The 14,622-nt window shown below is 34.0% G+C and overlaps 1 protein-coding gene across 1 annotated transcript in view; it reads left to right on the forward strand.

Annotated features, from left to right (window-relative positions):
* Window positions 1-14,622, forward strand: part of HERC1 (HECT and RLD domain containing E3 ubiquitin protein ligase family member 1) — a 171,383-nt gene that overhangs the window by 80,319 nt on the left and 76,442 nt on the right. Inside the window, 5 exon segments of the mRNA XM_033108207.1 lie at window positions 497-668; window positions 3,020-3,332; window positions 3,781-3,809; window positions 3,812-3,900; window positions 8,012-8,063. Of these exon segments, the coding sequence (XP_032964098.1) occupies window positions 497-668; window positions 3,020-3,332; window positions 3,781-3,809; window positions 3,812-3,900; window positions 8,012-8,063 (655 nt within the window).

Here is a 14,622-nt window from a genome sequence, read left to right on the forward strand (position 1 = left end):
TTTGTATAATTGAAATTTGTTAGAGGGTTAGACTAAATATTCTCACAAAAAAAAAGTTTAAAAAAAATACTGTTTTAAATTAGAATTATTAAACATTATACAGTGTAGTAACAACATACATAATTTGAGAGAGACTTAATGGAATAAAAATTCATATTCTTTCAGTACCTTTTATTGTTGGTACCATACTTAACTCATTTTAAATTGCAGCTCTAGGAATTTACAACTGAATAGCAATATAAAAATCAATTTATAGCATGACATTATAATAAAAATACTGAGGAAGAGAGAGTATATAGGTGTTTCTGTATATATTTTATGTACATACATTCTAATTTTTCAGGTTTATCTAGCATGTCGTTTTTTTTGGTAGTAAAATTCATGTGTTGGTATTGATATTAGCAGTATTTTCCATGGTAAAAAAGTCAAGGTTTTAATGAAGTTTTTCACAGTTTTTGAAAACTATATTCAGTGTCGCTCTGATCATTTCTTTAAGATCTCAGAAAACCAAGACTCTGCAGATGTTGATCCTCAGGAGCATTCATTTACCCGGACCATCGATGAAGAAGCTGAAATGGAGGAACAAGCCGAGCGAGACCGGGAAGAGGGGCATCCGGAGCCAGAGGATGAGGAGGAAGAACGGGAACATGAAGTGATGACAGCCGGCAGTGAGTACACACCTTACTTTACAGATACACACCGTGCCGTTCTTTTTGGTAGGGGAACTGACTAGGGAAGAGAAAGACAAAAGTTTCTGTATAGTTTTTTCTAAAAGGATCTGATTTTCTACTGGTGATCTGAATTTACATTAACTAACATTTCAGCTCTGAAAACTGTCATAGTTCCTTCCATTCTGAAGCTATTGAATTGCATGTTTGGGACTGAAAGCTCTGGAAGCAGGCTTTTGGAAACCATGCCCGTTCCACTGAGTGTCATGCATGAAAGACGCTCATGAGCGGTTGGATAAGGTCATTCAAACTATGTCCTCTGGGAGGCACTGAATTGTCCATTGGCCTAGCTGGCTTCTGTGTGGTGAGGAAGAGAGCCTCTTGATGCCTGTTAGGAGAGCCCAATTATTTTCATATGTAGAACTTCTACAATTATAAATTTTACCCACTGACTACACTGCTATTTTCAGTAGGGATAAAAAATATACATGAGAATACTGTTGCTGGGTAAATACCCTTTTCATTATTTTTATATTCCAAGGCTACAGTAGGTTTTAAAGGTAATCATTTAGATATTTAAAGAGAACTATCAAAGCTTTTAAAACATTCATTATTATCTTGAGTGATTTGACTATTTTAAGTTAAAGAATGTATTCACTTTGGTTAAAGCATGTGTTCATTTTGTAGTCTAAAATATTATGACCAGCTATGCAATTGCTATTGGGATTGTCTGTGTATATAAATCAATTTGACACTTTATTATCAGTTTGTGTTCTGGATACTTCTAAAAATGATTTTGAGGGTGGCTCAAAACAAGACCAAAAACCATTAAAACAAGAGGAAAAAGATAAATGAAGAGGGGATGGAGATGGGGAGGGAGAATAATTTTATTTTAAAAACTTAGGCTGAGGGAACTTTTGTGGTTGAACTTAAAACTTAGCTTAGAAATTCCTGAAAGCAAAGGCCAAAAGGGAAAAAATAGTAGCAAAGTGTAGCCCTCAAATATAGTAACAGAAAGCATAATAGTCATCTGGGGAGTAATAATTTTTAAACTAGCTACAGTTTTTGAGCACCTGTTATATACTGGGCACTGAGTCAAATGCTTCACATGGATTAATTCATAATCTGTGCAACAGTGTTAGGAGTCCTAGTATGACCCTGTTCTTAAGATGGGCAAACTGAGGTTTAAGGAGGCAAAATTATGTGCCTAGGGCCACAGTTAGTAGAAGCTGCAATTAAAACCAGGTCTGTCCCAAATTCCAGTGTCCATTCTTAATTACTTTAACTGATTTCTATCTCTAGACTGCATTTGTTACTTTGGTTTTTAGAGATATAAGGGATTTCAACAGCATAATGAAAATATTATAATAATTCTGTAAAATACACAGATGAATTTTAAAGTTTATACTTCTATATGAACAGATTAATCTAGTGTTTTACCAACTTTTCTACCTTGGATCCCTATTAACAATACCTTCTTCACTTCGTATTTGAGCAAAAAAAAAGTTTTCCTGTTGTGAAGTATGTACCACTGCATCGGAACCTTGTTATATCCACTGCCTTTTTGCTTATAAATTGGGAAGAGCCGACATCAGGTGGACATTCCTGGTGATGCCATTTGACTCTGGAGGCAATCTTGGCCATATACTATAGCCACATTCTGTTTCAGCAAAGACCTTTAGTGTTTGTGATTATTTAATGTGTTCAAGATACAGCAAAGTGTAGGTGTTAGATATTATATGGAATTTGGAAGGGAAAAGAGGCCTTTTTCATTATAACTAGTGCAGCTTCAATTTTGACCGTTTCTTTGAAACCTGACATTTTCGTACTAAGTTCACGAATATAAGCAGTTATTTTATCTAATCCAGTGTTTCTCAAACTTTTGTGGACTTCAGAATCAGCTGGATGGCTTATTAAAACACAGACTGCTGGCCCCATGCCTAGAGCTTCTGATTTTGAAGGTCTGGGATGCGCCCAGTAATTTGCATTTCTTACAAGTGCCCAGATGATGTTGATGCTGCTGGTCTGAGACCACACTTGAAAACCACTGATCAAATTCAGAAATAAGAGGAGAAATAAAAATCAACCAAATCTAAATTCTGTAAAGGCATGAGTGTTTCCAATTGTGATTTTCATGAAAAGTTTAATATTTTACATGTATTTTTGATTATAATTTTAACTTAGTTATTACTATGCTGTATTTAATGTCTAAAAAACAATTTTTCCCTCTTTCAGTAAGTTTTTGGTCCAAACATTTTGACTATTTTTATTGTTATTTTTTTTTTTTTTTTTTTTTTTTTTGCTCTTCTCTCCCCATGTGTTAAGACCTTGTTTTGTGTTGCATGTTACAGAAATCTTTCAGTGTTTCCTCTCAGCCCGTGAAGTAGCTCGTAGCCGAGATCGAGATAGAATGAACAGTGGGGCAGGGTCTGGGACTCGAGCTGATGATCCATCTCCTCAGTCTCAGCAAGAGCGAAGGGTCAGCACAGACCTTCCTGAGGGTCAGGATGTGTACACTGCTGCCTGCAACTCCGTGATCCATCGGTGTGCCCTCTTAATATTAGGAGTAAGTCCTGTGATCGAAGAGCTTCAGAAGCGAAGGGAAGAAGGACAGTTGCAGCAACCTTCAACAAGTGCCTCTGAAGGGGGTGGACTTATGACCAGGTGGGACTGACTAGAAACTTAAAACATTACTCTCCTCCTTTTGATACTTTATGCACGGAAATGGATTATTCTCAAAGTTAGTGTATTCTTCTGAAATTAACACAGCCTTCGAGGAAGAATTGCAAATTGACTGGGATGAATTGAAAGTAATGTAAAGAGTAATACTGATTTCTGAGTAAATGAGGAGGCGCAGTTTTTCGTACATACAAACAACAGTAGCTGAGAAACATAATGAGGTTATTTGCATGCCTCTAATTTAGTGGCATGCAAATTATTTTGATGTAATTGAGAAGGGCTTTGTGCTTAGACAAGAGTTAGTTAGGATTTCCCATCAACGGACATAATTACTCCTCATTGTGTGTGTATTATCTATGCTGCTAGTTCCATTCAATTTTATGTTCACTAACAGTCCCAAATCGAAAAACTTTTCTTTGTGCATATGAGACAGGAGTGAAAGTCTTACTGCAGAGAGCCGGCTAGTCACGCAAGTCCAAATTATAGACTGATCAAATCGAGGAGTGAATCTGATTTGTCTCAGCCTGAATCAGATGAAGAGGGTTACGCACTGGTAGGTATATCTAGATTCAGTAAAGAAGGATTTTTGTTTTCAAGGTATAGATACATAAGACTTTGGTTAGAGTAAGTAATATATATTTGTTTAGACATACAAAAAACTTTTTAAAGAGAAATGAGATAACTATATTGCATAGATATTTTCCACTTATGTGTTAATGACTCCCAGATTTCTATCTTTAGCTCTGACTTCTTCCTAAGAAAACTACAAATTCATGTATCTGACTCCTTGATGGATATTCTACCTGAGCATATCAGGTTACCCCATTCTTAATCTATCCAAAAATAAACTCATCTTTCTCCCAAACCTTCTGTCATATTGCCTATCTTAGCAGGTGGTACTATTAACTATCAAGGCTGGAAACCTGACTTCATAAAAGTGCCACCTAAACAAAAAACTGTTGTTTAAAAGAAAATTCTAAGAATCTAAGGAAGGTCAAGTAGTGTGTTCAAGTTTCATTGAATCATAATGTTTTTGTTTGTTCTTCCTCCTCTTGTTCTTCATTCCCAGTAGTATCTTTGTGCTGCCAGTACAGGTTCCCAGTCTTGTAGTCTAATGAGATTCCTCTCTGTCCATCAATCAGTCTCATTATCTTATCTAGTCTCCCAACTCGGTGATAATTTTATAACATAGATCATGTTACTTCTCTATTCAAAACCTCCAGTAGACTTCTCTTTTCTCAGAGTAGAAGCCTAAGTCCTCACACGGGCCTACAAGACTACATATCCTGCTGCACTACCTCTGATCTACTGTGACACTGCTCTCCTCAGTGACTCTCCTGCCACACTAACCTCTGGCTTTCCACGAACACACCACACAACTTCCCCTTTGGGCTTATTTGGCTGTTTCTTCTGACTGGAATACTTTTGTCTGCATGGCGAATTCCCTCACGTCAAGTCTTCATTCTGATGTTACTTTTTCATTGAGGCCTACCTTGACCACTCTATTTAAAATTGCAATTTACCCTTCCTTCCGCATATTCACTCCCTGTCTGCCTCTCCTTGCTCTGCTTCCCCCCCCCCCACAGCACCTAACATAATTTATTATTAGTGTCTGTTGGCCTACAATAGAATATAAGCTCCTTGAGGACAGGAATTTTTGCTATTTTATTCACTGCTATATCCCAAGCATCTATAGTGCCTGGCATACAGTAGGCAGTCACTAAATATTTTTTGAGTGAATGAATGAATGAATGGACTGTTTTATTGATTTTGGTAAAATTTCTGTGCCCATTCTGTCCTTTCACTTTTCACTTCAGGCCCTTGTTGCCCGACTGGTAGTTTTCAGACGGATCTCCCTGCTTTCTCCTGTCCCTCTCCTTATACACTGCTCCCAAAGTTAGAGCTCTTGAAGGCACAGACAACAGAACACCTGCTTGTCGTGCTCCCTTCTTATTCAAAGACCTCAGTGACGACACTGCCTATCCAGAAATCAGAGAGTCTAGAAAATGTTGCCTGTCTGCTTTTGGAGCCAGTTTTTTCCTGTAGTAATCTGCATTCTTGCCATAGTAGTCCATATGCCAGACCCCAAACATAAGAAAAACCTCTTGAGCCTCTGTTCAAGCACTGTTTGCCTTAAATGTCCTCCTGGTTTTGTTGTGAAGTCCTGTCTCTCTCTTAAGGACTGGCTAAAATGTCATCTCTTCCAGAAAGCTTTCCCAAGATTACTCATAATATTTCTCACTGTTATTTCCATAGCAGTTTGTTAGTAACTCTAATAAACCATAGTGGTTTGTTTCATGTTAAACTTATGGATTATTAGTGTTTCTTTCCAATAGACCTCTTAGAAGGTCTAAGGTTTGTTTGTTTTTTTTAATGCCCCTGATATTTTCTAGAATATGCAAAGCATAATTGGTAATTCATTTCAACTGTGATGAAAAGATAAAAGATGAGTCAAAGTGGTATGTTTTTTGGAAACAAACAATGAAACTGACTTAGTCACAATAGGCTTAAAACTCAATTATTGATTTTGATCTGGGGTAAGTCACAACCTTTCTGAGTAAGACATAACCTTTCTGAGCCCTAGCTTCTTTATCTTTGAGGTGGGGAATAATACTACCTGTTGTAATTATATCATCTGGATTGTTGTGAAAACAAGTTTGTTAATACAATATAAAACATTTTGAAAATTATGTTTTCAAAACAATAGACAGCTCAATATTGAAAGTGGGTTGAATCTAGATTTAATTAAAAGATTGTTCTTTTAGTTTCTGCAGAATTGTTTGTTAAAAGATTAATAAACCACATTTTTGAAAAAGGTTTGACTCTTGATTATCTTCCTTATGGAATATTTAGAAAGATAGTATCATAAAAAGTGGAAAAGTCAAGAACCAGAGAGAGCAGATTGTGTTATAGACAAAAGGGACACCCTGGGCTGGGCCTTCAGCTTCAGAGAGCGTGGTGTAGATGAAGAGTAGCAAGCAGTGGGGGCAGTTTAGGTTTTTCCAGCTGAAACACCTCATCCTTCTGTCTGAGGTTATTTAGGATTACCGTTCATATCCTTGATATCTAGTAGTACTTCATTTATCTTGAATTGTTAGTGAATGAAATGCTTTCTTAAAACTAACTGAAATTAACCAGTTTCATGATAAAATCTTTGTTTTAATCTCCTTTCATAAAAAGTATTATGTCATATATTATTTACTTCTCTGTCTTAGTAAACAGAGAAGAAACCTAAGTAAACAGTTAAACTGAAGTTTAACTCCTACCTCCCTCATTTCACAAAGGATTTGATGTGATGTACAAAAACAAATACTTTATAAAAAGATAAATTAAGGAATGAATTAGGGCTGAAAGAAACTAAGAGGAAAATAAAGCCTTGGGTGTAAGATTTGCACACCTCAGCACATATCCTGTGGTGTTCTGCTAGAGGTGGGCCACTAAACAGGAAAAGCATAATGAGTTACATGATTCACAGTATCTAAAAGATAAAAAGAGACCAGTTGTTCAAGGGAAACACAGATATTTCTGGTTCTGAGGCGTGAGATAAATTTCTTCCATGAGTCCTCATGGCAAAGGTACTGTATGATAAAAATGTTTTATTGCATGGCACACAGTGATATCTTCAGGAATTGTTGTGATGACCATTTCATGTTTTGTCCAGCACCAAATGGCCTGGAGTATATACTCATTGCTGGTGTGTGTGTGTGCACGCACATGTGTCTGTTTGTGTGACCAAGTAAAGATTTTCTACATTTCCTAAATGGATCTGTTTTGTCACTTATGCAGCCTTCTTCTTTGCCACCAATATTTTTATTGTGTGATAGAGTACAATTGAAATTACTAAGACCATAATGTCAAGTGTGCATAAATTTAAGTCATCTAGAGTTTGAGTGTGGTTGGCTGTACATTTGAGTAGAGTTGTCTACACTGCCCTGCCACCACACACACACACACACACACACACACACAGAGAGAGAGAGAGAGAGGAGGAGAGAGAGGAGAGAGAGAGAGAGGAGAGAGAGAGAGAGAGAGAGAAAGAGAGAAAGAGAGAGAGAAATCTACTTCCATTCTTCCTGGAAACCTTCACTGTTTTATTAAGCTGTCTGCCACTTCACCAATTTGAGTTTTCTTTATTTTACTAGGTTCTCTAAAACATTTTAAAAACTTTAAAATACTACCAGAAGGATTAGGACTATGTTATTTTTCCGTTAGTGTGGATTCAGCAGATTCTCTTCCTTTAAATACCTAGCCAAGGCTAGTGGGAGTTTTGAAAAGAGCAGAAAGTGAGGATAGAGCAAGTAGTAATTTTGGAAAGTGCGACTTTGCTAGAGAGGCTTTAGGTATCCAGAGGGTATTAATACGTTTTTAGAAGATTAAAGACAAAGATTCCAAAGAAGAAAAGGTGACAACACAGAAAAACTTCTGCTACTTTACAATATTAATTAATGTACATCTTGACTTTGAGTTTTAGTATCTGAGAGAGTTATGTGCCTAGACTTTGTTAGAGCTGTTTTCAGTGGATGTTTAGACATTTTGTTAGTCTGACTTGACTGGTGAATAAGTAGCACTTTACTATAATTATATAATTTTTTACTAATACTCTATTAACTCTTAATCTTAAAATACTTTTCACAACTAAATTTTATTTATTTTTAACGTAATAGAGTGGAAGACGAAATGTTGATTTGGATTTGGCATCATCTCATAGAAAGAGAGGTGAGTATTAAGAAATGTTAAATATCTGGTTAAATTAAGTAGCTGTTTTTATATCTGATGTATTTGGATCTGATTGTCATTGAAATGTTATTGCAAAAAAAAATTAGAAACATTTTATCAGAAGAGTTAAGTGGAAAATCATTTTCTTTAAAATATATACCCTTTTAAAATCTAGGAATGTCTAGAAGTTAATAATCAGCTCTGTTTCTCATTTTCCATGTGTTTTGACTTATTAAAAGTCCTATGGAACAATTATGGGGGGAGAAGGGATTATGTACAGAATTTGCCATGTTTTAGCTCGGTGATATTAGAGTTGCTGTAGTTTAAATGCTGTTACAGGGAGAAGTCTTTACCCCACTTTCCTCCAGCACACACATAATAACACGTTCAAGTTGAAAGTTTCTAGTTTTCCTCTTTGCCTCTTAAGATAAAGCATGAAATAGATTAACTATATGATTTCTAAATAAAAAAGTTTCCCACGAGGAACAAATTTAAAGTGTCATCAAGAGTTCCCTTGTTAGAAGCTCTGTCTTAGGGAATAATATAGTTAGCTGTTGGTTATATGTGCACATGGATGGGACAAACGGCAGTTTTAAATAATACAAATACAAGAATAACTAAAAACTCTCTAAGTATTGTTCTCTATTAACTGACTTTTATTAAACCCATTTATACTGTGGTTATGAAAACGTGAAATGTTAAAAATTGACACTAGTAGCAGTTTCTAAAAGCCTGTGGGGGAAAAATTTTTTTTCATACTATTAAATCTTTTATATTTCAAAATGAAACTCCTCTCTTGATAGCTTCCTTGGCAGAATGTTAGGCCACCCCCCCCCCCCGCCCCAGAAAAAAACAGGAATGAAGGGAAGAAATGCACACACAATTTTTCGTTTTTGTGTTTATAACTTAGAAGAAGAAATGTTGGTATTTCTGTAGACTGTCCTTTAATTATAATCAGGATACATAAATGATTTTTCTGAACTATTAGGAATAAAGACTAGAGCTGGTACTTTATTGAAAAATCTTTTGAGACTATAACATATCAAAGCCACTAGGTTTGTAAAAAAAAATATAAGGTATTTGTGACATTAAAGAAATTAAACAATAGTATAATGTACAGTATGTATTTTATTTTCTAATTCTTTGAAAATTGGCAATTCATGTGCCATAATTAGCTAGAGTATCCTTTTCCTTAACCACTTGACTTAGGAAATAAATTTTTGGAACAAATTTACCTTCCTGATTTTGGTCAACTCAGATGATTATTGTTTCTAAAATTTCTGTGTTATGTTAATGAATGCATACTATTTGGTGCTAGAGAGAAGATGGCTCCAAACTTGCTGATTAGCATAAGGGATCCAACCTGTAGTTTAAGAGCTTCCTACTATAGTAATTATAAGTGATAGTCTATTGGCTAAAATTATTCTTTTCTCTCAAATCTTGATCATTCCTATGGAGATTCCTATCATTCCTTTGGAGATTTGAGATTCAGTTTATGTTAACCATGTCAGCACATGGCAAAGTGATCTTTGGAATAAAACAAAGTGTTAAGAATAGCCTAGAATTATTAACCTAGTGATGATAACTTAATCTTGTTAACCTAGTGTTATTAAGAATAACCTAGAATTTGAGTATTAATTATTTAGGAGGAATTAATATGACATTTTAAAATTACTGTCCTAGAGTTGCTGCCTGTTCAAATTTTTAAACAATTATTCTAGAAGTAGATGTGGATTTCCTGTAGTTTTAGATCTAAGTAAATACAAATTAATTAAGTCATCAATCCAAATTTTGTTTACGGTAAACTACCTTCTCCAAAAATCTCAAGGTAGTACCGAAACCTATTAACTTGTTGGCATTTAACTTTATTTTGTTGAAAACAGAAAAACAAACACAGGACCTCATGGGAAAAGTTTTCTTTTTAATTACCATTAAGGGAGATATAATAAGGAGGCAGACTAGTTATGTAAATTTTCATGATATCACTTACTGTGGTCCTAATTTATTCTAATCATTGCATTTTAGTGTTCCCAGGGAAAAATTTTTCTGATGTCTTTGTTTCCAGGAGTAGGTGACTAAAAAGGAAAATTACTATGTTAGATAGGGCAACAAAAATAGTTTTCAAGCTCATGAATCCTAGAGTTTGTGGATTACACGAAAGTGTGCACTTAATAGTTTTATTTTATTCTAATGGATTTCCTTCTTCAAAAGAAATTAACATTGAAGACACATTTATATTGTCTTCAATATATTGTGAAAGGAATTTTTTAAAATCATGTATATTTAGTGACTACCCTCTGACCAGGTCGGTTTAATGTGGTTTTTTTTTTTTGGGGGGGGGGGTGTTCTTTTTTTTCTGGTTTGTGTTTTTTATTTTTAAACGATGGTGAAATAAACCACCCTTTCTTCCTTCCTTATTTATTGTCAATATGGACTAGATGCTATAAATCATAATATGCCTATCTTCAATTGGGCAGATGTACCTACCAAGTCAGGGAACTATTTGGAGTCAATCAGGTGTTCTGATTCTGACTTGAGCTCTGAAGGACAAAAGATGTCCAGCCAAGTGAGAATTCTTCTATGTGCTCGTTTACTCTTTCCAATATTTTGCAGAGGAAATGTAACTTTTCCCCTTCACATAGCTTTTGTATTTATTAGACTCGGCAGTCGTGAGTTATTAAAAGCCTAGTAAGAGAAATTAGAGATAATGTTTAATTATGTCCCGTTTACTGAAACTAAATGGATGTATCAATGACAATTAATGGTTGTGTACACATTTCAGCCGCTGTTATTATGTCTCCAAAGACTCCTCCTAGTGCTTATAATTTCAATGATTGCATTGGGGATACTAGGATACATGCTGTTGAACCATGATTGCTGCTTCTTCCCTTACTCCAGTTACTGTTTCCCAGTTGGTTCAAGTTCTTGGTCCAAGAAAGCAAATATAGTCGAAAGGGGTAAAGCAAAATGAGCATATCAATTTAGCTTAGCCAACTTGCTCAGCTCTTTAGAGGTATCAAAGCTAAATTTTAAAACCAAAAATATCGTAAATTACTTTAAGAAGAGACAAGTGAAACATATTTCTCCTTAGTGCTTCAGAGGTAATATGAAATCTGTATTCATTAAATACTTATAAACTGCTTACTACTATATGTCAGGCATTGTTCTTATCACTTCAAACATATTATTTAATTCTCGAAACAGCCTCTCAAAATTCTTGACAAAACCTGTTAAATATGTTGGTGTTTTGATCCTTTGATAAATACTTAAAAGATGGGCTATGGTTGTGCAGAACTGGGTTCATCTTTCATTGAAAGACAGTACCTTTTTGTCTTTCAAGACAGCTACTTAAGTGTAGTTTTCATATTTAAGCTGATACAGTGAAAAAATGGGGGGATATACAAAAGCAACAATTTTAAGAAGCAACATCAGGAACCTTATTAGTTAAAATACTATATGGTTTGATTTTTTTCCACCCTAGGTCTTTAAATGTCAAGTTAGGGTTTCATTGGTAAATAATACTGGAAACATTTATCAATATGTGTGTTTTGTGGTATAACATGTATGGGTGAAATGCTGTTTTATCTGTGCATTTCAAATGAGATTATATAAAGAAGAGAAGATGTAAATGTTGTCTTCTGTATCATATTTCTCCTTTTGTCTTCTGATTCTTGTATGGTAGTGTATTTACTCCTTTTTGGCCAGTTGAGCCCCAGAAAAAAGAAGAGCTTCAAGCAAGTACATGATGGCATGTTTTGATTTTTTTTCCCCTTTTAGCTTGCCTACATATTTTATGGTTTATAAAGTATGTATTGCAGCTCTGCCATGTTCATTTTGAAAATTCCATTTAAGATCCAAAGCTGTAAGGACAAGTAAACAATCTCAAAATTTTCTTGTTGGCCTTTACATTTTCTTTTTATAGTAGGTGACTCTGAATTAATATTAAGTAATTGGGCTTTTGATTTTGCTTTTCAGACACAGTATTTCCTATATTCAGATATAATAATATAGAACAAATCAAAGTTATCAGGTTGTTGTAATTTTTTTTAAGAATTAGCATTCTTTCATCTCTGATTCCCAAACTGTAAAATTTTGTGTTTCAAAGCGTTTTTGATGTCAGCCTAAATAGTTTGGTTACAATTATTAATTTATCCTATTGATTTCAGATAAATGTCTTTCCTGTTCTTTCTTATATTTTATTCATACAAAGTTTTGTTTGGGTCATACACCTAATAATTTGTATGTAAATTATGGGTCAGCAAACTATGGCTGGTGGGCCACATCCGGCGTGCCACTTTTTTTGTAAATCAGGTTTTGTTGGAACACAGCTACACTCATTTGTTTATGGATTGTCTGTGGCGGCTTTCACACTACAACAGCAGAGTTAAGTAATTATAACAGAGACTTTAATTACCCACCAAACCTAAAATATTTACAGAAGGAGTTTGCTGACCTCTGCTTTAAATTGCAGAGAAGATTTAATTTGGGGTTGGCCACCCATTCCACAGAATATTTGGAGTGTATTAATATAATTAACTATTTGTACATTCTTCACAATTGAACCTGAGTGTAGGCAGGCAATTGAAATTTCCATGGATCAGTGATTTGTGAGCTGATTAATAACAGGAAAATGTAAGACCACCTCCCATAAAAATAAGGAATTAGTGTTAATTTAGCAGATCAATTTTTTTGAGCCTCTATTTGAGGAAATTGGACTAGATAATCTTTAAGGTCTCTTTTACTTTTTGGTTCTAACACTAGCTCATTGCACTTTTTATTTCCATTTTGAAAAAGAATTTATAAGTTATGGAAAACAGAAGAATTTTTATTATGAAGTTTTATTATTGAACAAACAAGCTCAATGCAAAGAGCCAAAAACTATTATTTTTAAGTTAAGGAGAAATCCAGATTCTGAATATGGGGTACTTAAGGAAATGGAAAACGATTCTTTTTTTTTTTTTACCTTAACCCCTACTTAATTCTTTATAATTTTTAATTTAATACCTTTTACATCCATAACATTATTCTTTGGATTTTTTCCTCTTTTCTATTTTATATGAAAAATATTCAGCTATGTAATTTGAGGAAATTTTCAGATTGGTTATTTTTCATGTTCAGTAAAACTGAAAATTCAGCATTTTTTAATTTTTAAGAATTCTTGCAAAAACGTGCAAAAAATTCTTGCAAAGGCAGATAAACCATATATTCTTTACCATTCCAAATTGTTTGGTAGAATGCATATAATTATTTCATAGATACTTTATATTAGCTGCCTGTTATGAATTTTATAGTCCTGAGGTTTTACTGTTACCAGGGTAGTAATTAAAAAATAAGATATGCAATCAATTTTATTAGTTCTCTGTGGGCACTAGTGTTTAAGTAGTTCTCTTCCCAGATCTTTTCTATCTAGTTATATAACAAATATAATTTTTGTAATGCATAGTTTATTGGTTACCTAAAGATGCATTCCTAATAGAGAAATTTAGTATATTCACATGATAGGATATTATACAACACTCAAACAAGTGAATCATAGCCACATGCAATAATGTGCATTAATATTAGCAATATAATATTGAATGAAAAGAGTATGTCTAAAATGTATATATAAAATGATACTTTTTTATAAAGTCAAAAACCACTAAAGCTAAACATTATTTGTCTTGGGAATACATATAAGATAAAACACTATTTGATAACAATGAAAGCAAAGGAATGATAAACTCATGCCTAGGGGTAATAAAAGCTTTAGGTAGGAGGATACAGGGAGAGAGAGATGGGTTGGAGGCGGGACAGATAGAAAGATAAAGTTACTGTTGTTTTCTAGTTCTTAGGTTCACATTTATTATATTCACATTTATTATAATATAAATACAGAAGCAGGCCATGCATGGACCAATGATTATACCAATGTATATCATGAGCCAAGGATTATGATTAATCTAATTCCTGTACCCAGGATCATTTGTAAGTTAAGGATAAATTCGTAAGTAAAATTAAAAATTAAAAAAGACAAAGCTTGTAACAAGAATTGGACATTTATATATTTATTTAAAGCTAATATTGACATATGACTTTGACAGTCATTGTTGTATTCAAACATATTAACATTTTTGCTGTCTAAAGATTTTAGCCTATAAAATGTACACTGGTAAAACTAATGGCATATTTAGCAACTATTGTGACATCCTTCGGTAATTTTACATAAATATCATCTTACAGTAAATCGTACATATTCTTGTCTGTGAAACTTTGCTTCCTCTATGTAGGAGTTTCACAACCTACAATAAGTATTCATTTGACACAGTGAAAGTGTTCCTTATATTAATGAAACCCAAAGGGTAACGTTTGTGTTTCCTTTTTGTGTAAGTTTACTTGCCCTTCTATATTCATTTTTTTGGTAATGTTTTATTGCAGATACGTAGACACTGCACAATCTTAACTTACTTTTTGCAATGATAATGTTTAATCAAATGAAGTCCTATTATTAGTAGGTCTTACCAGTAGTGTCCTAAGTGCCTAGTTCCTTTTTGTTCATAAATGATGGTCTGGTTTAATA

Source organism: Rhinolophus ferrumequinum, chromosome 6, assembly GCF_004115265.2.
Source record: "Rhinolophus ferrumequinum isolate MPI-CBG mRhiFer1 chromosome 6, mRhiFer1_v1.p, whole genome shotgun sequence".
Taxonomy (NCBI): domain Eukaryota; kingdom Metazoa; phylum Chordata; class Mammalia; order Chiroptera; family Rhinolophidae; genus Rhinolophus; species Rhinolophus ferrumequinum.